This window comes from Biomphalaria glabrata, chromosome 12 (genome assembly GCF_947242115.1).
Source record: "Biomphalaria glabrata chromosome 12, xgBioGlab47.1, whole genome shotgun sequence".
Taxonomy (NCBI): Eukaryota; Metazoa; Mollusca; class Gastropoda; family Planorbidae; genus Biomphalaria; species Biomphalaria glabrata.
Genome location: NC_074722.1, coordinates 3629555 through 3654755, shown reverse-complemented (window position 1 = coordinate 3654755; position 25201 = coordinate 3629555). Strand labels below are relative to the sequence as shown.

Below are 25201 nucleotides of genomic sequence, written 5' to 3'. Positions count from 1 at the left end.
ACATCTGCAATCAGTGACCCTTCCTTTATGCTCTCTATTCCTGTGGATCTATCCAGTGCCACCTCTTCCCAGCTGCCAGTGTTGATTTTGAAGAGCTTCATGTCACGTTTGCATACATCTGTATAAGTAAAAGTGGGTGACCAGGGGCTCTCCTGCCTTCTATTTGATCGCCATACAGGATGTCCCGTGGAAGTCGACCTACTGGCATTCTACGAACGTGGCCAAGCCAGCCAAGGCGTCTGCTGCTGATAACAGAGCGGATGTCCTGGCACCCTGCTTTTTGTAGCACTTCCTCATTGGTTATCTTATCTTGCCACCTTATTTTAAAGATTTGCCTTAGGCATCGGAGGTGGAAGACATTCAGCTTTTTTTCCTGCCATGAGTAGGTTGATCATGTTTCACTTCCGTACAACAAGGTGCTCAACACACACGTCCGGTAGACTAGGGCTTTAGTACTGCTATCAATGGGTAAATGGTGAAATGTGAAACAGGAAAGTCTACCAAATTTATGAAGGCGTCTCTGAAAAGATCTCCATGTTTCCGCAGCTATATAAACTATCTCTTAACAGAGTTTTCATTTACTTATTAATCTATGTAGTTTTTCAATGAAGGTGGTGGGATCTAGAACTATTTGTTTACAACTTACCTTAACAGGCTTGCATGTCAACTTTATTTTGCCCCATGAGATTGCCTCCTCTGGACTTGCCCCAGCATCACTTCCATCAAATTCATTGCCTGTGTTCACGTAAACACAGTAGTCTGTCCCATACCTAAAAATGTTTGCGTTGAGAATGTGGTGTTTAATCACCCCTCCCCCAAGGATTAGAACCCCTGAAACAAAACGTGAATGATAGCAAAATAAAAACAAATAAAATATTAACATACATAAAGCATTAAGTTTTGAAAAATAGTTTTTTTGTTAAGTAGTAATAATATTAATTTAAAAAAACAAACAGATCTCAACTTGGTAAATATAACCCAGCTGTGAAAATAATTTTAAATGTTATTATGATTCTCTATAAACCCTTGACTGGACAATATGGCTAAGTCAAGAACCTGACAACTTGGGCTCCGAATAATGAGATATTTTAATGAGTTTAATAAATTAAGAAAAATAAACAATCAAATACTTTACAATTAGCAGCAGTCAATGTCTGACTATAAAAGCTATACATAATTTGTACCATTTATCTTAACATTGCTGGTCCTCTACTGTCGGACTGTCAAGGCATTCTCAAAAACCCACAGTCTATAGTCAGATAACCATAGCACCATTAATCTACACAGGGAATGTTTACAACTTTCTTTACCTTTACCCATCCCTTAGCCTGTTGGACCGTTGCGTTGCGGCACTTAACAAGTCTTGTCAAACTTTTTAAGTACTTTTAAGGCCTGTGTCCCATGTGTTGGCTGATCAGACACAGGGCTACACTGTGACCTCTGTGACCCTATGTCGAAGGCGCCGGCTAAACTGACCAGCATCAAAGTTCAGTTACAAATAAAGAGATTTTTACCACACTTTGCTCAAAGGGAATTACCTTATTGAGGATTTTCACCCTAAAGTAAACAACCTCAAGGAAGCTGAATTAAACTTCATTGCTGCCAACTAAATGTTTTAAAAAAATTGAACAACAAAAGGGAGAGCTTAGAAAATTGGATTCTACAGCGCTAAAAAGGGCACAAAGATAATCATAAAACTTTAAAAAAATGAAAAGCTTATGTACACAGGAATCACCAAAAATCTATTTATATTTTCTGCTATAGAACAATATTAACTCTCTCATTACTTCTTTCCTTTGTTTTGCCATTGTTTTGTTTCTTACTGCCACTAACTGCCCCTTAACTTCATTTGTAAATTTCAGATGTTCCTTCAGCAGCCAGGGTTCAAACTCAAGACCGTCATGTCAACAGTGTGAAGTAAAAACTGCATGGCCAGACAACCACCATCCAATGTTTTATTAATTAAGTAGAATAGGTAAATGGAGTTTTATCCTAGTAAATGGAATTGAGATGCTACAGAAGGATCCTAGCAATGGAATTGAGATGCTACAGAAGGATCCTAGCAATGGAACTGAGATGCTACAGAAGGATTCTAGCAATGGAATTGAGATGATACAGAAGGATCCTAGCAATGGAATTGAGATGATACAGAAGGATCCTAGTAAATGGAATTGAGATGATACAGAAGGATCCTAGCAATGGAATTGAGATGATACAGAAGGATCCTAGTAAATGGAATTTAGATGATACAGAAGGATCATAGTAAATGGAATTGAGATGATACAGAAGGATCCTAGCAATGGAATTGAGGTGCTACAGAAGGATCTTAGTAAATGGAATTGAGATGCTATAGAAGGATCCTAGTAAATGGAATTGAGATGATACTGAAGGATCCTAAGTATCACATTTAAAGACTGTATCACAAACCAAGAGATTAAAGACAGGGTTACTACAGCGATTGGACCCCAAGATGACCTGCTTAATATCGTTAAAAAAATGCAAGCTAAAAATCTATGGCCATTTTACAAGGTCTTCAGGGCTCACAAAGACATTCCTTCAGTACCAGGAAAAAGAAGAAGATGCAGACAGAGAAAGCGCTGAGAAGACAACATAAAAGAATGGACGAGCCTGTCATTGAATTAGGTACTGGCTAGGGCAAGGGACAGAAAGGAATGGAGAAAGATGGTCGGCAAATCTTGAATGGTACTCCAACGGTCCAACTGACTAAGGGATAGGTAAAAAGTGAAGGTAAAAAAAATTACTTAAATGGGAGAAGATTATGGGATAACCAGTGCTTCTCAAATTTTTTTTTTTAAATCCTGAATTTTGACCTACCAGTATTCACAGAAAATAAAGCCAAGTCATTGATGGTTTGAACATCTGCCACTATATCCAGCTTTATACTGTTTCCTGGGTGTAGATGTCTGTGGAAGAAAAGAACATCACCAATAGCACCATCTGTGATTGCTGGGGAGAAAACTGGAATCTGGTTTTTGTAAGCCCAGTAGTAGATTGATTCTGGATTATTGATTTCTTTTCCCATTCTCCAAATTAGTTTCGATGGTGTCCATTCAGCACCCTGCAGTAGAAAAATTCCATTTTATTATATTTGAAAGATTAAATTGCTACTTAAAACATGAACAAAAAAGCTTTAAAAAGGGACTTCTTTCTAAATAATGTTGAATCTGGTTAATTGAATGTAGTATGTTAGTTAGCCAGACCTTTTTTTATTTGTAGCAACCATAATCTTTTCATCATTTTTGCACTCTTATCAAACTTTATATTTTTTAATCATTGTTATGCAACTGTACCACAACTGTATTAAAGCTGAACAACTGCTGTGTTTAAGCTGTATGATCTCTGTGTTAAGCTTAAAACTGTATAACCACTGTGTTAAAAACTGTACAGCCACCTTGTTTTAGGAGAAGTGCAATATTTCAAATGGCATCCAGAAAAAAACTTTGTCTGTCCTTGGCTGCGGATTTTCTTTTGTTCTCAAATGTGTGTATCCAGTGACCTTGGTAAAAGTTGTCTCACCCAGAATCCACCAGCTGACAGGTGCTCTCTTCTATGCCAGTTAAAGCAAGCTTGTGCCTGAGCTAATCTTAACTCTTTCTCTCCGTAATTATTTACCACATTCTGGTGGAATCAATGCTGGTATTGTCAGTTAGGAGAGAAAGAGTTAAAACCTTTTGGGAAACGGCACCGCTGTTACGCCATCCACCTTTCAGTTTAACTCTCTCTTTCTCTCTCTCTGTCAGTAAAATATTTACACAAAAAGAAAGGTTTGGGGTTGTTTTTTTGTTTTTTTTTTGGGGGGGGGGGAGGGGGGAGTACCATAATCTTTTATGTTATTTAAAATATGTGCAAGTGTCGATACAAACCCAAGAAAAACCCAGCATTGAACTTACTTGTTTCTGTTCTTCCACCATGGTGTCAAGAATAGGATTCAGCCAAGAATGAAACTTGCAGTAGGTTGTGTTAGGCACAAGTAGGTTTCCAGTTCGGTTATGGCTCTTTTCAAAGAGCTCGGCGCCCTGTAATCAGAAAGATGCTGCATATTATTTATTTGTCAAATTATCTCTACTGTTTAGCTTGATAATAATGGGCTTCCTTCAGAACATCTAGTAAAGATAACCTAAAGTCTGTGGAACAAAAGAGGATGTTTTCAATACTGCAGATATTCCTTCAGAAATGAAGATTATTACATCACAGTCGAAAACCTTCCGTAGGACAGCAGGGGATGGCAAAAAGCAGAGTTTGAATCCAGGACCATCGACGGCACATTTTAGAGTACATATACAAAATCTTGAGAATGTAATAATCAATTCACCAACACCCCATTTTAAAAAATGAGCTTAACTACTGACATGATAGCTGAGGTGGAGAGCCTTTACTATCTTCTTAATTGAGTTCTGAAACTTCCATTTTCTGTTTGGTCACACAGTTACAAACATATGAGCCTCTTAGGATCTCTTTTATTTTCCCCAAGGTGTAGGCTTATTAATTTAATTACTTGTTAAATAACAAGGGAAATAAAAGAGGAATCTTAAAATCTTACTTTCAGTTTGAAATCTCCCATGTAAAAAGAGCTGAAACATTTCATAAAATCCTCCTCTATTCCACCAGCGGTACTGACGATACAGTCAATCTAAAAGAAAAAAAAAGTTGGTTATAAATTATATACTCTAAAGTTAGATGCTAAAAATTAAAAAAAAAAAATAAAAATTCAAAAGCTTGATATAAATTTAAACTGAGCAGAGAAGTCGGACTAGAATCAGAGTTTTAAACTTATGTGCAATATATAAAAGTACAAACCACAGGTTTGTCCCATTTTATTCAGTAGGAATGCTTAGGATAATGTGCACTTTTAGAATATATATCATTTTCCATGTTAAAACACGGACATATATAAATACTCTAGCTATAGATTCTATATAGATCTCTGAGGGATAACTAAATATTTCAACGAAAGTTAACTTCCATAACTCAGAGGAATGCATTATTGGTAGGAATCTAAGTTAAAGGGTGATATCCAAATTACCTTTCGTAATCACTCTTATTTGTAATTTGTTTCATTCCGATTCGTATTAGATCTAGTTCTCATTTTGAAAATATATAATAATTCACAAGAAGGGTCTCAAAGGTCCTGTTTTCATGCTCAGATCTAGATCTTTATCTGGGTTACAAAGCAATGTAACGAAAATAGTCCCAAGAGAGAAGGTTCATGTGTCCAGTATCTTTACATCTGCCGATAGGAACTACTGAGTAAATGTGGTTGCTACGATAATCTCCCCTTAGTTGGGCCTATATAGATCTATTTACAGCTGGGGTCACTTACAAAGGCCGCAGGATACACATTTGAGACCAAACCGGTGCCGAGGACAGACGTAGAGGTCAAAAAGAAAATCTGAATCGACCACCGACAATGGTTAGCCTGCGCTGAATGTGGCAAAATTTGTAAGTCGCAGCTAGGGCTGCGCAGCCACGGGAAATATTGCATTCACAATTCATCTTCGAACTCGAAGACATGCCTTATTATTAAATCTCAGTTTAGCCCTGTGGTGTCACACTTTTAGTTTAGCCCTGTGGAGTCACACTTTTAAGTTAGCCCTGTGGAGTCACACTTTTAAGTTAGCCCTGTGGAGTCACACTTATAGTTTAGCCGTGTGGAGTCACACTTTTAGTTTAGCACTGTGGAGTCACACTTTTAGTCTAGCCCTGTGTAGTATTATGGAGTCACACTTTTAGTTTAGCCCTGTGGAGTCACACTTTTAGTTTAGCCCTGTGGAGTCACACTTTTAGTTTAGCCCTTTAGAGTCACACTTTTAGTTTAGCCCTGTAGAGTCACACTTTTAGTTTAGCCCTGTGGAGTCACACTTTTAGTTTAGCCCTTTAGAGTCACACTTTTAGTTTAGCCCTGTAGAGTCACACTTTTCTCCCAAGTGGCTTACCTTCGTTTTGATTACTTCTTTTGCGTGGACAAAACAGGCCCGCTACAAGACGTAGAGTTTAATACGAGGATGCTTGAACTTATAAAGATCAAGCCCAAACTTAGATGCTCTCATGCTTTAGTATCAGCACGTCCCACCATTTCTTGATTTCACTTTTAGGCCCTGATTAATCTGCTTCTTACTAAGAGAAATGGTGCAGACCCAATGAGAAGGAGTTTCTGAAGTTCAGAAATGCATAAAAACCATTAACGCTCGCTGGGGAAGCTTGCAGCGCTTTCCTCAGACCCTCTAGCTGAGCAAGGAGGCGGCAACCCTAACTTATTTGGTCTAGGTGGGCGTCACTAATTAAAGTTTGAGAGACACCGGTATGTCGTAAAACTGTTTCCTCAAAGGCAAATGGTCATTTGATGTTAAGTATGTTTCTAATTTTATACTTTTACGATTTATTTTTGTGCAAAAACTATTTGTAAAATGTCCTTGTAAAAGTAAAATGTTCCCTTCAGGGAACAGTACCAGGAAAAAGAAGAAGAGGCAGACAGAGAAAGCGATGGGAAGACAACATAAAAGAATGGACGGGCCTGCCATTGAAAGAAGTTCTAATTAAGGCAAATGACAGAGAGGAATGGAGAAAGGTGGTCGACAAATCTTGCATGGTGCCCCAACGGTCCACAGACTATGGGTAAAGGTAAAAAATATGTCACAAGCAAGGAATTTTTAGAACAGAATCGACACTGATTAAGGCCTACAGTTGTGTATCAATAGATGAAAGCAACTACTCGGCTCACTAAATTGGTGCAACAAAAAGAACAAACTAACGATAGTTTTTATTGGGAAATATTTGTGGGAAAGTTGATTGGAAAGGTGTTGGGGAATCATGTAGCACAGTCTAGACGTGTGAATCAGGCAGGCGGGTGAATCTCTAAAGGCGAATCTTATAACGTTGATTCTGGCCTCGGGGGTCGTTGCTTGTCCGGGCGTTGTTCACTCTGGCCTCGGGATTGCCAAAAAATGTCCTGGCTTGGATTTTTGTGTGTTGTCTGTTTGATACTATTTCACTATTCTAAACGTGAGTCCGAACACATCCAAGGGACACAACAATTAAAGATACTCAATAAAACTTGTGATTACGTCAACTGATGTTTATTTACAGATGGGGATGATCGTAATAGACTATCCGTCGTTTCAACTAGCAGTCTATTCAATATCCATCTTTCTACAAGCCCTAGCCATGTTCTTCTCCAATCATGTACACGTATTCTGCAACGTCATTCGTTTGTATCACTACGTCACTACTTTTACCGTTGCTAAAAACATTAAACAATACACACTATTCAGCTACAAAACTAGCATAATCTCTAAACTAAACTAGATCTACATTTTGAAACCATGTCAGATTTTTATCAACACCACCGTTTTCTATGTCTCTTATATGTAGGCCTAATTAAAGGGTACATAATTCATACTGACCATGTTATGCTGGGCCAAATACCGGATTATCTCCCTGTTGCCTGAGGAAACCATGTTGGACGTGTAACCCAACATTATGGTACAGTTGGTACGGCGGCGGCCACAAGGCAGAGTTGTCTGCTCCGCCTCAGCTGCTGGGACTGGTTTCATCCGGCAGTCTATCATGGCGTTCATAGCCTCGATCGCCTGCCCGAGGTGTGAAGCCTGATTAAAAAGAGAAGTAGCCTACATTATTACATCTATTTGTTTTTTGGTTGTCTTTTAGTTGTTGATGGCTGAAAACAGCTTTTTATTTTAAGTTTGTGGGGGTGTGTATCTGTCACATTCATATTACAGTTTTCACGACTCTAGATCCTACATTTTAGTCATAAGGAATTAGCCGACAGCACACTAGTACAGAAAACATGACCTTAATCATAGAGGTCTGTCTAGTTATGTGTGGTCTAGCTACTGCTCTATGTGGACCATAGAGGTCTAGTTATGTGTTGTCTAACCACTGCTCTGTCTTGACCATCGAGGTCTAGTTATATGTGGTCTAGCTACTGCTCTTCCTTGACCTTAGATATCTAGTGTGTGGTCTAACTACTGCTCGGTCTTGACCATAGAGGAATACTGTGTGGTCTAGCTACTATTTTGCCTTGACTATGGAGGTCTAGCTGTTGCCCTGCCTTGACCATTGATGTCTAGTGTGTGGTCTAACTACTGCTCTTCCTTGACCATTGATGTCTAGTGTGTGGTCTAACTACTGCTCTGCCTTGACCATTGATGTCTAGTGTGTGGTCTAACTACTGCTCTTCCTTGACCATTGATGTCTATTGTGTGCTCTAACTACTGCTCTTCCTTGACCATTGATGTCTATTGTGTGGTCTAACTACTGCTCTTCCTTGCCATGATGTCTAGTGTGTGGTCTAACTACTGCTCTTCCTTGACCATTGATGTCTAGTGTGTGGTCTAACTACTGCTCTTCCTTGACCATTGATGTCTAGTGTGTGGTCTAACTACTGCTCTTCCTTGCCATTGATGTCTAGTGTGTGGTCTAACTACTGCTCTTCCTTGACCATTGATGTCTAGTGTGGTCTAACTACTGCTCTTCCTTGACCATTAATATCTATAGTGTGTGGTCTAGCTACTGCTCTTCCTTAACCATTGATGTCTAGTGTGGTGCTTAGCTACTGCTCTTTCTTGACCATTGATGTCTAGTGTGTTGCTTAGCTACTGCTCTTCTTTGACCATTGATGTCTAGTGTGTTGCTTAGCTACTGCTCTTCCTTGACCATTGATGTCTAGTGTGTTGCTTAGCTACTGCTCTTTCCATGTAGATTTTCATATGATCTTTACTTTTCAGAACCTTTCCCCTGCCTTCTTTCTTTCTCTCTCTACCTGTCTCTGTCTCTCTCTCTCTGTTTCTTAGTCTTTCTCTCTTTGTATCTCTGTTGCTCTTCTTCTCCATGTTTCTCTCTATTTCTGTGTCCCTGTCTGTCTGTCTATCCCTCTCTGGATCCTTGTCTATCTGTATCTTTGCGTTTTTCTCTCTCTTTTTCTCTCCTTAAATCTGTTCCTGTCTCTCCCTCTCTGTGTCTTTGTCTATCTTTGTGTGTGTGTGTGCCTCTCTCTGTCTCCCCCTGTTTGTACTGTCTCTCTATTGCTCTCTCTGTCCCTCTGCGTGTGTCTCTCTCTCCGTATTTTTCTCTGCCCCAGTTTCTCTTTCTCTCTCTCTCTCTCTCTCTGTCTGAATGATACGAATCTTACCTGAAAGCCCATGGTCGGTAGAGTTTGGAAGAGTTTTGTGTAGTTGACACCTTGGTTGAAATCGTAGCCTGCTACTGTCGGAGTGCCGTCTTCTACTGGGTCACTCTCTTTCAATGCTTGTTCCAGGGCCCCTCGTACTAAGTGGTGCACGTGCACATGGTTGCGTGATGTGATTATCGTCTTGTTGCCACTTCTGTTTACATCTCTGTCAACCAATCAGAACGATACAGAATTAGAGCAGGAAGCTCATCAAGCGTTTGCATGTTTATTTTATGAATTCAAATGTACTTTCAAACCCATTTCAATTTTCATTTATGGCGGGAAAACTATAAATAGCTAGCTTTTTGGTGTATCCGGTGTACAGAATAAAGGAAGTGTTGCCAAACTAGGTCTTTTTTTTTTTTTTTAAAGTATATGATAATTTCTGTGCACTTTTTAGCTCCGCACAAATCAAATTTTCTAAGCTCTTCTGTTTGAGGCACAACATAATTTCAATATAGAACAAGGTTACAATGAAAGTTTGCGTGGAAACACAAACTCAAAATCGGCTCCCGAAGTGGTCCGCTCAGACAGTTAAAGGGCAGGTTTCAATATTTTGAGAAAGAATATCCGAAACTATGATCTACAAACTATTAACAACTAACTCCTTAGCTTCGTCGATACAAAAAAAGGATGCGTGTTCGTGACGATACTTTTGTATTGTTAGTTCGACTAAAGACCTGATACTACAGGATACGGAGATTTATTAATGTTACTATTATTACTTTGTTAATATTCATATGTGTTTAATAAGCTGATATGAATATGAAGATAAAGTTAATTGTGAACCTGGCCTAAGTGATGTTATTGAATGATCATCTAATTGATCTAGTTCTAATTGTTTGTAAAGGTCCAATCTCTCATTCAAACCCTTTAAAAAAATAGAAACCTTTCCCTTTGGTTTAGTGTTTCCCCGTAGCTGCATCTCCTTGCACTTTGCGTGCATAGTATGAAACACTACTTATTAACACTACTTATTAATTGTTGTTTTAAATTAAATTCCAATTATATGTATACTAAATAGATTTTTGCTCTTTAAAAAAAAAGTCAAACATTTTTTGTAAATTTAGGTAATTAGTGTGACAGAAATTACATAGTTTAGTAATACAAGTTTTAAAAAATATTCTTTTGACAAAAAAATTAAAACCGTTTACATAAATGTGTTTAAAAAATGCAAAATGGTCACCTCCTTTACTATTGTAATTTACTCCATTGTAAAGTAAGAGCAGTGAGATGTTATGTCGCGGTAAATAGTCTCCCGTGTTTTTTACTATTAATAGTGAATAGTTGTAAAAATTGTGTATTTTTATGAAACAACTTCTTGCACAGTTGATTTTAAAAACAAAATTTTTGGTTTTCAGAAAAATAAGTAGCCGCTGCATCAGAAACCTAAAAGATCTAAAATAGCATGATGTCGAATTTCAGTATCTTTTCTAGATTCTAAGATCTAAACGGGACAGACGGACGGACGGACAGACAGACCACAAAAAACTAATAGCGGATATTCCCTTTTCGGGGGTCGCTAAAAAAGTAGTAGACTTTCCATAATTTGACTTATTTCAAAACAAATGGACAACAAACAAGCGGAAATAAAGGAAATTTGAATCGAAGACCAACTGCCACGCAGTTAGTGTTATAACCGCAGCTGATTGGTTGTGTACCGAGGGTAAGGCAAAGGGGCTTTTGCTATCCTGCTAAGAACAGCTGCTGGGCGGGAAAAGTGGAGACATTTGGTGACGCGAATGTCACAACGAAAGTCAAGGGACGGATGATGACGATGATTGGCAAATGGAATCAGTTTTTTCAAAACTTAAAAGGTGGCCCCCATGTATTGTATTCATTAACTCTTTTTCTCCTGATTGAGGATACCGTCGTTGTTGTGACACCATTAAATTAACTTAATTTTGGGGTTTATTAACTTTAATTGGTGTTATATAAAAAGGGCACGCATCTATCTATGCCACTTAGAATATTTTCTAATTAAAACAAAAACGTAATTGAAGTTTGGTCATAAAAGGGCAGCAGTGAAATCTGTCTGTCTGTCTGTAGCAGATAGGGCAATGAAATACTATAGGGAAAAATGAATAATTCCATCTGAACGAGGAAAATAATTACGGAGAGAAAGAGTTAATTATTTTTTACATTTAAAAAAAAAGTGTTTTCATGTGACAAAGATCATCTCGATTTAAAAACAACTAAACTTACATTTACAGTGTGAGTGTAAATGCGATTTTAAATTAACATTGTAAAAAATGTTTTTTGTTTGTAAAATGTTTTATATATTTCGGATGTTCATTCAGAGTTGAAGATAATTTACTTGCTAGTCCAAACCTCCAGCAGGAAGACGGGGGGGGGGGGGGTGGGAGCGGGCAGGGTTTGAACCCGGGACCATCGATAAATCCAAACGACAACCCAGCGCGCAAACCGCACGACCATCCTTGCATAATATGTGACGGGCCGAGCTGAGCTTTCAACTGGACTCAACGTGTCCGCGTTTCAAATTTTTTTTTTTTTTAATAGGCCTATTTAAAAACGACATTAATACTTAGAGAGTTCAGTTTATACCTGTCAAACATGGGCAACCATTAGAACATTTTAGTTTACAATTTAAAATAATGCACGCACACACACACACACCCTTCTCTCTTTATCTCTTTTTTAAGTCTTTTTAAAATTGCTAATAGCTTAGGTATTCGCTTTAACAGGGTTAATGTACAGCTTTTGGGATCAAACGAGCAGCCAAACACTTGATCGTAATTAAATTACTTGCTCCTAGATTTGTTTATTCCTATATAATATTTATAGCTCTGTTGATCCTTAAGTGCTTACTAGTATGTGTGACAAATTGTACAGAGAGAGCTACCTAGCTAAGTCACTTTTTTTTTAACTTGACCTTCAATGATCAGGAACTCTCCACAGATTAAAGGAAAGAATTCCATAGGACTTAGCAAACTCAAATTGCATCTTAACTCCTATACGCTTTGGTATTTGGTTGCCTTGTGAAATGCTTATCGAATGTCCAACAATTAAGTTGTTTCATTTATATGTGTATTTATGTTTATGCATGCTGTGTGTGTGTTTGTTTGTTTATGTTGTAGTCTCCCTTGTTCTACTGTTCAGTATGTTCACGTGTTCACGGTTTTCTTTAAGTGTGTCATTAGTGTGTATTAGTATTAGTCTCTCCTGTTTGTTTCTCTACTCTTGTTCTACTTAATACAAATGGAGTGTAACTTTTAAACAACAGTATTGTTATTGTATTGTGATAATATAACATAATTTAGAACTAGATGAGATTGTGGGAAGCGTTGTCGAGAGGCTAAGTACGCTTGAACTTGGCTTGGCTACCTATGAAAGGGGCTCGAGGTTCGACACCCGACTCGAGCGACTAAAGACAGCTTTGAAAACCTTCTCCCAGATACCCCCCCCCCTACTGGTCCACAAATGAGATTGGACCATAGCGCTCTGAGCTAGCTATAAGCATGAAAGTAGGGCTATATATAAAAGCTTTTTTTTTTAAGAAAACCGCGGCAAATGCATGCTCACAAATTAATGCAGCAACCTGTGATTAGGTCTGTTGTCTACCTAATATAACCAGAAAACTGAACACAAAGCCTCCTATCATTGCAAGTTGCAAGCCTTAAACTCAGTCTATTGCTCCAACAAGCCTTGACCTGTATCTCCAAGAAACCGAAGACTTGGTTTGTTGTCATAGGAAGGCTTAGATTTAGTTTATTGCCCCAGCAATTCTTAGACAGACCCTCCTTTCGATTCACGGTGCCCCCGGTGCGGGCAAGAAGAGGAAACCGTGCCTCATATTCTGTTTGACTGCCCCAGACTTGCTGACCTCCATCTCGACGGATCTGGGAAACCCAAAATTCTCGACCTGTATGGCGACATTTATGCACTACGCAAGACAGCAGGGTTTCTGTCCAGGGCTTTTGCAAGAGAGGATTTGAGCCTCTCAAGCCCTCACTCTAATGGAGTTTGATGATGATAATGATGATGATGATGATAATGATGATGATGATGATAATGATGATGATGATGATGATGATGATAATGATGATGAGACAGACCCTCCACCAGTCGAAAATACATAAAAGTGGCAGGCGTAAATATTTGCACAATTTGTATCACGTGATTAACACGTAAAGAATATAATATAAAACTATTTTAACAAACAAAAAAGTTTTGATTAAATAAAATCTCAACCCTGCATTGGACCGAAACGAAACTTTCTCTTACATAATCGGAGATTTTCAAACATAGCAAAAAGTCATAAATAGCAAAGCTTTTTAGTATATCAAATGGACACCATACAATTGTAGTATTTTAATAAACCATATTTGGGATAAAAAAGAATTAATCTCTCTCGAGTGTGGTCAATAGGGCAGATGATGTAGTGGTCATCTCTTTCTGTGGCCCACTTTTAACAAAGGTGCCATGTGGCCAGCACAACGACCAACCGCCTTTACTTTCCCCAACTATTGTCAGGTACCCATTAGAGCTGGCTGGACTCAGAGGCGCCCTAAAGATCCCGAAATTAAAAAAAATTATAGTTTTCATCAGGAGTGGAACCCGGGACCTCGGTTTGGAAGCCGAGCGCTTTATCGCTCAACCACCACGCATGAAGTGATTTCTAGAAATCCTTAGTCGGCAAGTGATCTTTCAACATGGCGTTCTTGATATTTTCGGGTTTATGAATGTATTTCAAATTCTCTCCCGATCTTTCTCTTTTAAATTGAAAACTTTTTTTTCCCTCTAGGTTCCTTTATATCTCCACCACATTTCTTCATATCACGTTTTCTACCTTACTCTATTAAATGGCTTAAAGAACGTGAAAAGAATCCTAAATATTAACTCTTTCTCTCCTAACTGACGATACCAACTTTCATTCCATCAGAATGTGGTAAAAATAATTACGGAGAGAAAGAGTTAAGATCTAAACAAACAGCAGATTACTGTAATTAACACTTAGAATGAAAAACCCCAAAATACATGAAGACATCTAAACTATTTTTAAATTCAATTAGGCTTCTCTTACGACAGACAGTAATACATCTTTGATGACAGAGTTGTTGCCAGGTTTCTTTTAGTCATTTCCACTTATAGCCTACATAAAACTATGTTTTAAAAAAAAAATAGAAGGATAAAAAGTTGTAACTTCGAGTTGGCAACAATTTTTTTAGAAAAAAAAAAAGTCGTGAATCGATGAAAAACGATTCTGTGGGTGGAAAATGGGTTAACTCTTTCTCTCCTAATGGACGATACAAACGTTGATTCCATCAGAATGTGGTAAATAATTACGGAGAGAAAGAGTTAATTACGCTGTGCTTAGGCCTGTTAGCAAATATAGTCTAGAACCTTTGATCAATAGTTTGAAGATTGTGTCCCTGTGTTCATACAGATAGCCAAAAATATCTGATTGGAACAACGGCACGTGTTTAGTACGGCAGCTATTTTTACGGCAGCGTTGAACTCAAACATCCAATCAACACTGACAACAACAAACAAAATAGGTGATGTTTTGAAGGTGGTAGACTAAGTGATAATGTTACCCAAAAAAAATAATAATTATAGATTCGAGTAACGCATTCCATTCAGATGCGTTTCTACCAATAGAGTCATCAAGGTGTTTCAATTGGGGCGAAAAGGGAGAAAGAATTAGTCTTCGAATTTATTGATGAAACTATTTTAAAAATCCAACAAAGCATTAGGGTTTATTAAAAGAAATTTCTATAAATCAAATAAGAACATAAAACTAAAATGTTAGTTAACCTTGGTTTGGCCAATAATAGAATATGCATCCTCTGGTTGGGACCCCTCAACTCAAGAAAACATTAAGAAACTGGAACAGACACAAAATAGAGCAGTGAGATTCATAACAAATGAATATTTACATTTGTCTAGAGTAACACCTTTAGTAAAATCACTAAATTTAGAAAGCCTTCAGGACAGAAGACTCAAAAGTAAAGTAGCAATTATACATAAAACACTGAACTATAATCTTCAAATACAAAAACAAAATCTAATAAAACACCCAGAAAGATACAAAGATAAAGGCACATTCCTCGTTCCAAATGCTAGGACAAATTTGTACAAATACTCTTTCTTCCCTAGTGCTATTAGAGCATGAAATGGGTTGCCTGACCCAGCCATGAAAACCAATGACTTGTCAGGATTTAAGTCATTGGTTAACATGTATGACTAGATGCATGACGCGTAGGACGTAATCATCTTTTTTTTTAAGTAACGTCTGTATTATATAAGATAAGTCGAATAGCTACAAACTTAAACATAAAAAAAATGGACATGTAGAGGCAAAATGGAGAGAGAACTTACTTTGGGGGGGGGGGGGGTCGTCATCAGATCTGAGGTATGCATTCACCTGGCTTCTAGAGCGCAATATTTAGTCAAATTAAGTCAAATAAAGAAGTAGGCAGCCCTGGCCGTTACTATAAGCAAGGTACCTATAGCGTAAGGTTTGTTTTCTTTTGGTCACGCAAAGGTCATCAACGGAACGATGTACGACTGTGGGGAAAAATTCGTTCAATCTGACGAAATGGAGAAGAATCGCGTTAACGCAGACGTACTGAAATGTCTTCCTTAAAAAAAAACAACAGAAAACAAGTGAGACAGTCTTGTTTGGAGAAAACACATTCTAAAAGATAAAAGTTAAAAATTAAACGACGTCTCTTACTTAGAAGAAATTTTTTTAAAATTTCTAATACCGAGCAATATCACCTTTATTGGTTAATATTCTAACATGGATTTAAAACTTTATGAAAATTATTTTTTTTTGTCACTTGAAAAATACATTGAACTGGTTCGCCCCTTCTCCCGTTGTCCCCACAAGGAGGGCACTCCCCACAATTTGAGAAAAGCTGCACTGGCGCAAATTCTATAGGACAATTAGCTAGTATTACAATGTAAATTTTATTTTTTTTTTTTTTATAAAAGTTAAGATAGAAAGACCTTGATAGATTTCGATAGATAGACTTCGATAGACAGACTTCGATACAAAGACGGACTCCGATAGATAGACTTTTTTAGATTTCAACAGATAGACAGACTTCGATTGATATGCACACTTTGATAGACAGACATCAATAGATAGGCAGACTTCGTGAAAAAGAAAAAGAGTGAGAAAAAGAAAAGTATGAAGAACGGAACAAAAAGAAAGAGCACTCTGATTACAAATAAAAACCTGAACTCTAAGTACTAGGTTACTAGATCTAGTTACCAAACCCCCGTTAATTCTCTATGACCTACTTTCTCACAGATTAAGCTCACTGATTACTCGTTAAAAAAGATTTTTACCACCCCCGCCTCCTACACATTCAATGCTGCCTCGTTCCCAAGATGCCAGGAGCAGTGGTTCGTGCAATAATCTGGTACCGCGCTGTGAGCAGGTCAGGTCGAGAGATTCCAGTTCCAATCGACTAGACATTCAATCGATCCGGTGAAGTTCGGTACTTGAGGTCTAGGCCAACTCTTAAATGGTGCTTGGAATCTGGCAAATGTACCATGCTGCTTTCAAAACAAAATCTCATTGGCTTTCACTGCTAGATAAGCAATAGACTTGTACGTTAAGGCTAAAGCATAGCTTCCCAACAAATCTATATATTTTCTTGACATACAGCGTTAACTTTATGCTCACTTTACTCAACGGTCTGTCTTTCGGTCATTTTTCTACCAATCCGTTCGTCAGAGTAACAGTCTTGGTCATAACTTTCAATCAACTTAAAACACACTTATACAGAACTACATAGCCTAGATTGCTCTAGATTTTCAATAATATTCATTGACCGTGGCAAAGAAAAAAGCAAATACAACTAATAGGCCTAAATGAAAAATACGTAATATATGTTTTTGCCCCGACAGTAATAAAAGGGAAATAACTCACTCGTATTCCTCGATGAAGGCTTACAGAGACTAAAACGTATAAGATTATCATAAAGAATGTAGGGCTGCTTGGTCACGTGGTATGCGCAACGGACTGTTGTAAATATTGTCCCGAGTTCAAACACTGCTCGCTTCCGGGGTAGCTGGGACGTAAGTAAAAATATTCATTTCTGCTCGTCCAAAAAGGAGGCAGGGATTTATCGTTATCAATATCTTCATTACCAATGTCATCATCATCTCAGCTTTCGATTTCATTAAGGAAATGCTGTGATTAGGAATTATAAACCTACACATTCTACCGATGTCTTAGATAAATCAGTATAAGCAGTTATCTGGCTAGTCTTGGTTTAATATTTTATGCATTATGTGTTTAATTTGATCTACTCGCTTTCCTCTTTATTCCTAAGTCTCTACACATTTAACCTTATTAAGTTTGAATATTCAAAAGTGATCAGCCTCACAGCCATTTTTTAAAAGATAAAAAACATTTTTAAAGTTAGATAAAAAGATTTCGAACATTAAAAAAGAGACATTCACAATTTTATCCTTTTACTATCATAGACATCGATCACAGAAACACATATCCTCAAGAATAATTTAATATATATATATATATGAGTATTATTAGTAAATGGCGCGACCGTGATTTCAGGTAAAGAGTGGGATTTTTAATTTCGGGATCTTTGGGGCGCCTCGTGAGTTCACCCAGCTCTAATGGGTAGCTGACATTAGTTGGAGAGAAGTAAACGGGTCGTTGTGCTGGCCACATGACATCGTCGTTAACCTTGGGTCATAGAAACATTAGCCCAGGGGTTCTCAACTTGTGGGTCGCAACCCCCTAGGCCCTAGGGGGTCGATTTACGATTTGCCAGGGGTCGCCTAGGATTATCGAAACTATGGATTGTTATTGTCTATTCTTCTATTATGTGTGGGGGGGGGGGGTCGCGGCAGAGTTCGGGATTGTAAAAAGGGGTCGACGACCTTAAAAGGTTGAGAACCCCTGCATTAGCCCAATAGATCGCAAGGTCTGGAATAGGAACTAGAATTCTCCAAATTTTTTTCATTCAACATCGTGGTGACTCGACCATCGCTTTTCATTTTGAAGTAGCAACTAGAATTTGAATTTCTTTTGCAACTGATTTACCATGAATAAAGATCATTGGTTTTTATAAGCCAGATGTGGGCAGAATTGAGACACTACTTATTGCATTGGATAGGATGACTATGGGCCACATGCCTATTGTGATTCTAAGGCCTAAAAGAGGAGCTGCCAGATGCTATAAGGTCATCTTAGGCGTCAGAGCGCCTTCACTGGCATATAGAAAAGTAGCTGGCATTAAGTGGTTTATGAAAGAAATAGATGAGAAAAAAAAACTATAAAAAAAGTCACACGTGTATAAGTCAAATAAAAGAGAAAAGCCATGACATGCTCCGACAGCGAAAAGAAAAATTTAAATAGACCCCTGGAGGATAACGGCATTGTCTGCGTCAGTTGTAGCAAAATATTCAGTTTGCCACTGGGCCTTTGTAGTCCCGTGTAATTCTGCTCTCAACCTTTATGTTAAATATTTCAAGTCTATGCAGTAACTATTGGTTTATTTTTTGTTTCAAAACGCTGATGAAGATACATATCCACAGATCATAGAACAAGTATGACGATCTGGTACTTATTTTAAAATGACTATCACAGAAGTAAATAGTTTGATTATAGAGTTAGCAAACTGTGTTGCCACTTTGAGGCCTACAACTTTGTAACACGATGTCGGGTTTACCTATAGACAGCACAAACTGTAGCCTATGGCGGCACTATGGCCCCCACTTTCTTGAGGCCCCCATTTAGTTCTAGGGATGTTTTCAATCATTTCGAAGAAAAAGCAAAATCGCCTGATGTTGTAAACAGCATGGGCTTAGCCGATGGAAGTGGGCAGCTGGGCTTATAAGGGGCCCCATCAGGGCCGGCCTTCATCATCATCATCATCTTTCCTTTGCATTCCTCATGGAGCATAGGGCCTCAGTAAAAACACGTCACTCTCCACAGTATCTTGCTAGTTTTTTAATGGCTTCCCAGGTCCTTTGCGGAGCTCTACTCTCGCCTCTGACTATGTTGTGTTTTGGCTATGGTTTCTTAACCATATTTGTTTCCATGGACATGTTGTTAGCCTATCGCACAACCCCTATGTCCCTGGGGAGGGGGATGCACCTTTTGTCTGGCCTCTTTCCTAACAGACCTGTCCGGCTTGGTAGTACCTGCCAGGAGTGATGAGCTCCCTCCGGTACAGCTCTGAGGGTCATTGAGGTACGCAAGCTGTCACATCTCGGCAAGGCATGTGCATCAGGTGACGGAGGGCCGGCCTTAGGCATAAGCAAACTAGGCAGCCGCCTATAGGCGGATTGGTGGGAAGCGTGGTCGAGAGGCCAAGTGCGCTTGGGCTTGGCTTGGCTACCTAGAAGGGAGCTGGAGGTTCGACACCCGACTCGGGCAGAGTTGTGTTTACTGAGGCAGCACGGAAAACCAACTCCTAGATACCCCTGCCCCCCCCCCCCCCCCACTGGTCCACAAATGAAATTGGACCAAAAGCGCTCTGAGCATGAAAGTATAAAAGCTACTATAATAATCAAATAATAATAATAATTGATGGGGGTCTCGCAAAGGACCAAAAAAAAAATCTTTAGAGAAAAAAACAGACAAAAAATGGATCAACTTTCAAACATAGTAAAGTTCTATTCATCAATGTCTGCCAGATTGGCTGTAGGTTTTTACCCTGACTAAAGTTTTATTAACGAAAGTATTTAGATTTACTCGTAAGACTACCAATGTTAGAAAAGGTTTAGCTGAAAATGTCGAGACGCTATTTCGAGTCAGGTGCATCTTAATGAAAACAAAAAGCGGATGGCTTTGGAAGAAGTGGTCAACGAATCGGCTAAAGTGGCAGGAAAAAAGTGAAGACCACGGTTACGGAATATGCAGGGTTAATTCAAGCGATGCAGAGGAGAATCAACATATCGGTTTATCAACGATCTAGGCATATGGTCATCTTAAATTAGCGATATCTAGGCTTATGGTCATCAGAAATTAGCGATATCTAGGCTTATGGTCATCTGAAATTAGCGATATCTAGATTTATGGTCATCTGAAATTAGCGATATCTAGGCCTATGGTCATCTGAAATTAGCGATATCTAGGCTTATGGTCATCTGAAATTAGCGATATCTAGGCTTATGGTCATCTGAAATTAGCGATATCTAGGCTTATGGTCATCTGAAATTAGCGATATCTAGGCTTATGGTCATCTTAAATTAGCGATATCTAGGCTTATGGTCATCTGAAATTAGCGATATCTAGGCTTATGGTCATCTGAAATTAGCGATATCTAGGCTTATGGTCATCTGAAATTAGCGATATCTAGGCTTATGGTCATCTGAAATTAGCGATATCTAGGCTTATGGTCATCTGAAATTAGCGATATCTAGGCTTATGGTCATCTGAAATTAGCGATATCTAGGCTTATGGTCATCTGAAATTAGCGATATCTAGCTTATGTTCATCTGAAATTAGCGATATCTAGGCTTATGGTCATCTGAAATTAGCGATATCTAGGCTTATGGTCATCTGAAATTAGCGATATCTAGGCTTATGGTCATCTGAAATTAGCGATAAAGAATGTGTCGAAAACATAGTGATTGATATCGATACAGATACGGATATGTTGGAATATATTGCAGGATAATATTTTTCATAGTTCATTTTAAATTTTCATTTGGGGACCACAAAATTTTATTTGCCAAGGGCCTCCAGTTACCCACGTCCGGCCCTGGCCCAATAACTCAAAAAGCGTAGGGTCTAAACAAGTCAAAATCCGGTCTTTTCGTAACAAGACAAACGTCGTGAAAAAGAATTGGGTAAGGTCCGACAATCGTTTTTGTTGTCTGCATTAGATTTACACGCTCTTACATTGAGAAAACGTGCACACAACAACACACGTGTGTTAATCTGTTTTAAAAATTCCTGAGCAATCTTTTCGCGACTGTGCGCATGGATGGGTGATTTCTTTGATTGCAGCATTGCATAGTTTAGAGAAGGCGCGAAGTAAATCTAAATATTAAATACAAAGATCAGTGAAGGATGAAGACAGTTCAAATGTAACCCAGTTTTTAACCAACTCGATCTTGCTTGGAAATTAAGTTATATACATGTCGACATGTCATATGTTTCATAGATAAAATGGAACGCTTCCGTAAGCGGTAAATGGGGTGGATCATGCAATGTTCTTAATTTGAGACTTCGCGGTCTACAAAGCAGACGATGTCAAGTTAACTTAAGTTTTTTATGAAGCTGGCGATATAAAGTTTACTTTAACATTTTATGAAGCTGGCAATATAAAGTTTACTTTTAACATTTTATGAAGCTGGCAATATAAAGTTTACTTTTAACATTTTATGAAGCTGGCAATATAAAGTTTACTTTAACATTTTATGAAGCTGGCAATATAAAGTTTACTTTTAACATTTTATGAAGCTGGCAATATAAAGTTTACTTTTAACATTTTATGAAGCTGGCAATATAAAGTTTACTTTAACATTTTATGAAGCTGGCAATATAAAGTTTACTTTAACATTTTATGAAGCTGGCAATATAAAGTTTACTTTTAACATTTTATGAAGCTGGCAATATAAAGTTTACTTTAACATTTTATGAAGCTGGCAATATAAAGTTTACTTTAACATTTTATGAAGCTGGCAATATAAAGTTTACTTTAACATTTTATGAAGCTGGCAATATAAAGTTTACTTTTAACATTTTATGAAGCTGGCAATAATAAGTTTACTTTTAACATTTTATGAAGCTGGCAATATAAAGTTTACTTTAACATTTATGAAGCTGGCAATATAAAGTTTACTTTAACATTTTATGAAGCTGGCAATATAAAGTTTACTTTAACATTTTATGAAGCTGGCAATATAAAGTTTACTTTTAACATTTTATGAAGCTGGCAATATAAAGTTTACTTTAACATTTTATGAAGCTGGCAATATAAAGTTTACTTTAACATTTTATGAAGCTGGCAATATAAAGTTTACTTTAACATTTTATGAAGCTGGCAATATAAAGTTTACTTTTAACATTTTATGAAGCTGGCAATATAAAGTTTACTTTAACATTTGACGAAACAGACGATATAAAGATACTGAAGCTGCTATTAAGTTTACTTTTTATGAAGCAGACTATGTAAAGAGTTGTATGGTGCAAACGTGGCGGAGTAACGTGGCCCTCAAGACACAGACACATAAGCAGCTTTCTCACAATCATAATCCAGCCCCCCCCCCCCATTAAAATCCCTTTGATTGCATAACCACAGGATGGCTTGGAGATACAGATATCAAGTCGACCTTTGGCTATAGCTACATCTTTTGTCTATAACCATTCCATATGGCATACAAACGAAACGAATTGAGCCAAAGCCACTGCTATAAAGACGGCCTTGTTTGAGCTAAACAGAGCAGGGCCGGCGTTAGGCATAGGCAAACCAGGCAGCTGCCTAGGGCCTACGATTGGCGAAAGACTCCCTCGCACAGGAGAAAGAATTGCGAAAACATGGATGAAATCTCAAACATAGCAGAACCCTTTGGCTCTATGTCTACTAGCCTCGTTCTAAGTCTCCACTACGATTCACGGTATATTCACAAGAAGACCATTGTTTTTATCTTTAGGTGAAATGTCTGGGGAGCATGAATTGTTCGTGAAGCACACTTGTGCTATCGGCGCTATATAAATGTAACTTATTTGTTGATTTATGTATGTAGATACAGGAAGGTTTTTAATTCATAGTGTATTTATCGTTCTTAATTTTTTGCTTTTCTATTTCATTTGGGGTCCCTAAACGACTCTTGTATGGCCAACTAAGCGAAGGAAAGCGCTCGCAAGGTGGTTAAAGAAAGCGCTTCAGGGACACCCTCAAAGCTTCTCTGAAGGCGTTCAGCATAGACCCAGGCACCTGGGAGACAGAGGCACGTGACAGAGCTTCATGGCGTCGCGCTGTGAAAACTGGCGCACAGGTTGCTGAGGAAAAAAGAACAACGCTGGTAGAAGAAAAACGCCAGAGAAGAAAAGCAAGGCAAACGACACTAGCTCCAGCTGGAATAACCTGCCCAGTGTGCATAAAACCCCAGTGCAAAGCCCTCAGCCCCCCTGGATGACAATATATATATATATATCATTTGGGGCCACCCTATTCACTTCGACAAGGGCTTCCAATTTTCTAAGGCCGGCCCTGTTAAAATAACAGCCAACGATTTAGAAAAATAAACAGCATAAAAACCCACGAAAAGAAATGCAAATATGGTAAGTATGGTTAGCCTGTGGCTCTGTATCGACCACATCAAGACACAAATTATGATAATCAGTTATTAATGATGCATAAAAAAAACTTTCGTAAAATTGAGCAAAGATGTCATATGATGGTCAATTCGCGACTTCCATTCAGAAAAATGACATTTCAGACTACTTCATCCTCCCTGCCCACATATCACTTCACAAACATCTATATCTATATAGGCCTAGTAACAGCAGAAGTAGCTATTTAACAGTAGCTATTTAAAATATATTAAACGAACAGAGGTTCTAACTAAGGCAAAAGACAGAGAGGAATGGAGAAAGACGGTCGACGAGTCTTGCATGGTGCCCCAACGGTTCAACAGACTAAGGGATAGGTAAAGGTAAAAAACGAACTGAATATTGTCTATTTTCATATAAGAAGGATAACTCTAAATACCAAGTATTTTTGGCGTATCCGGTGTTCAGAGTAAAGGAAGTGTTGATAACTTATGACTTTTTTTTTAAAGTTGTATGACAAGCCCATTGATTTATATAGTATATATAAGTCTATGGACAAGCCTTATTATTATTATTATGATAATTTTGTGCCATTTTTAGCACTGCAGAATCAAGTTTTATAAGCTTTTTCCGTTTGTGCCTTAATTTTTTTTAAAAATTTAGTTGGCAACATTGAAATTTGATTTAGCGTCCTTGACATTGTTTTTTTTTTTTTTTTTTAAATACCCAATACCTTTGAGGTAGTCTAACAAACAGCAACTAAAACTATGATCCTACTTTGAAATATAAACATACTGAACGCAATTCTTATTTCTTTTTTAAGATACACTAAAACTCATTAAATAAGTTTAATCTTTAAGCTAATCTACATCCGGCAGAAGGTTTTGAAATTATTACTTTCAATCTTTGTTGAAAATGTGTTTTGGCTACGTGTAGCTTTTTTAAAAAAATATATTTGTAAAAAATAGCATAGATTGCGACACTAACTCAATTTTTGTGTATGCCTAAATCGATTTATTCCTAAAATGTTGAAATTACCTGGCATACTTAGTCTTGTTCTTTAAATTTTATATAAAGCAGGCCTAATTGTCTACATTCTAATGTTGAAATCTGTATTGTTAACAATTGTATTGCTTGTACCGCGAATTATTTGTAAGAAAAATGTTAACGACAATCCTCTAACGTGTAAACATAACAAGTTTACGACTTACCGAGATCTAGATGAATCCAGTTCAGATCTGGCATCTCTTCCCGATACATGCAAGCCATTATCCTGGCTAATTTCATTGATTGGTTGAGACAAAGTTCCCATTTTATCTCCCTTTGCGTGTCAAATTTAATATTTTTTCGAATGCCTCTACAAAACTACTTCTAGTTGACACGTCCGAATGATGAAAACAACGTCTCTTTTTATAGTGTACATTTTTTTGGGAAGCCACCCGCTTCTCTTTGGCTGTTATTATTATTATTATTTCTAGTCGTCATTTCCTCCTCACTATCAGCGCGCGCGGACAACGCGCCAGTCGACATTTTACTGGCTATTGACAAATCGTTAAAAGCGCTTGCATTTGATGAATTTATCTAGGTCAGGTTAGCAGTAGGCCTACATTCAGAGCCGGCGTAAGTAAGAGTGGTTTCAGCAGTGGCGTAGCGGCCATTTTCTTTTCTTTTTTTTTTTTAGGGGGCTGGAAATCAATAATAATAATAAAAAGCATTGCTTTATCTAAAAACTCTCCGCATTTGTGACGGAGCCCAAC

General features: G+C 37.9%; 1 protein-coding gene across 1 annotated transcript in view; it reads right to left on the bottom strand.

The window, feature by feature from the left end:
* LOC106077587 (deoxyhypusine synthase-like) overlaps positions 1-24941 on the bottom strand; it is a 29822-nt gene extending 4881 nt beyond the window's left edge. The window contains exons 1-7 of the mRNA XM_056007214.1: positions 24656-24941; positions 9170-9374; positions 7422-7625; positions 4562-4651; positions 3912-4037; positions 2836-3079; positions 647-831 (exon numbers count right to left, since the gene is read on the bottom strand). Of these exons, the coding sequence (XP_055863189.1) occupies positions 647-831; positions 2836-3079; positions 3912-4037; positions 4562-4651; positions 7422-7625; positions 9170-9374; positions 24656-24756 (1155 nt within the window). The 5' untranslated portion in view covers positions 24757-24941. The remainder of the gene's footprint in view (positions 1-646; positions 832-2835; positions 3080-3911; positions 4038-4561; positions 4652-7421; positions 7626-9169; positions 9375-24655) is intronic.
* Positions 24942-25201: the final 260 nt, after the last annotated feature.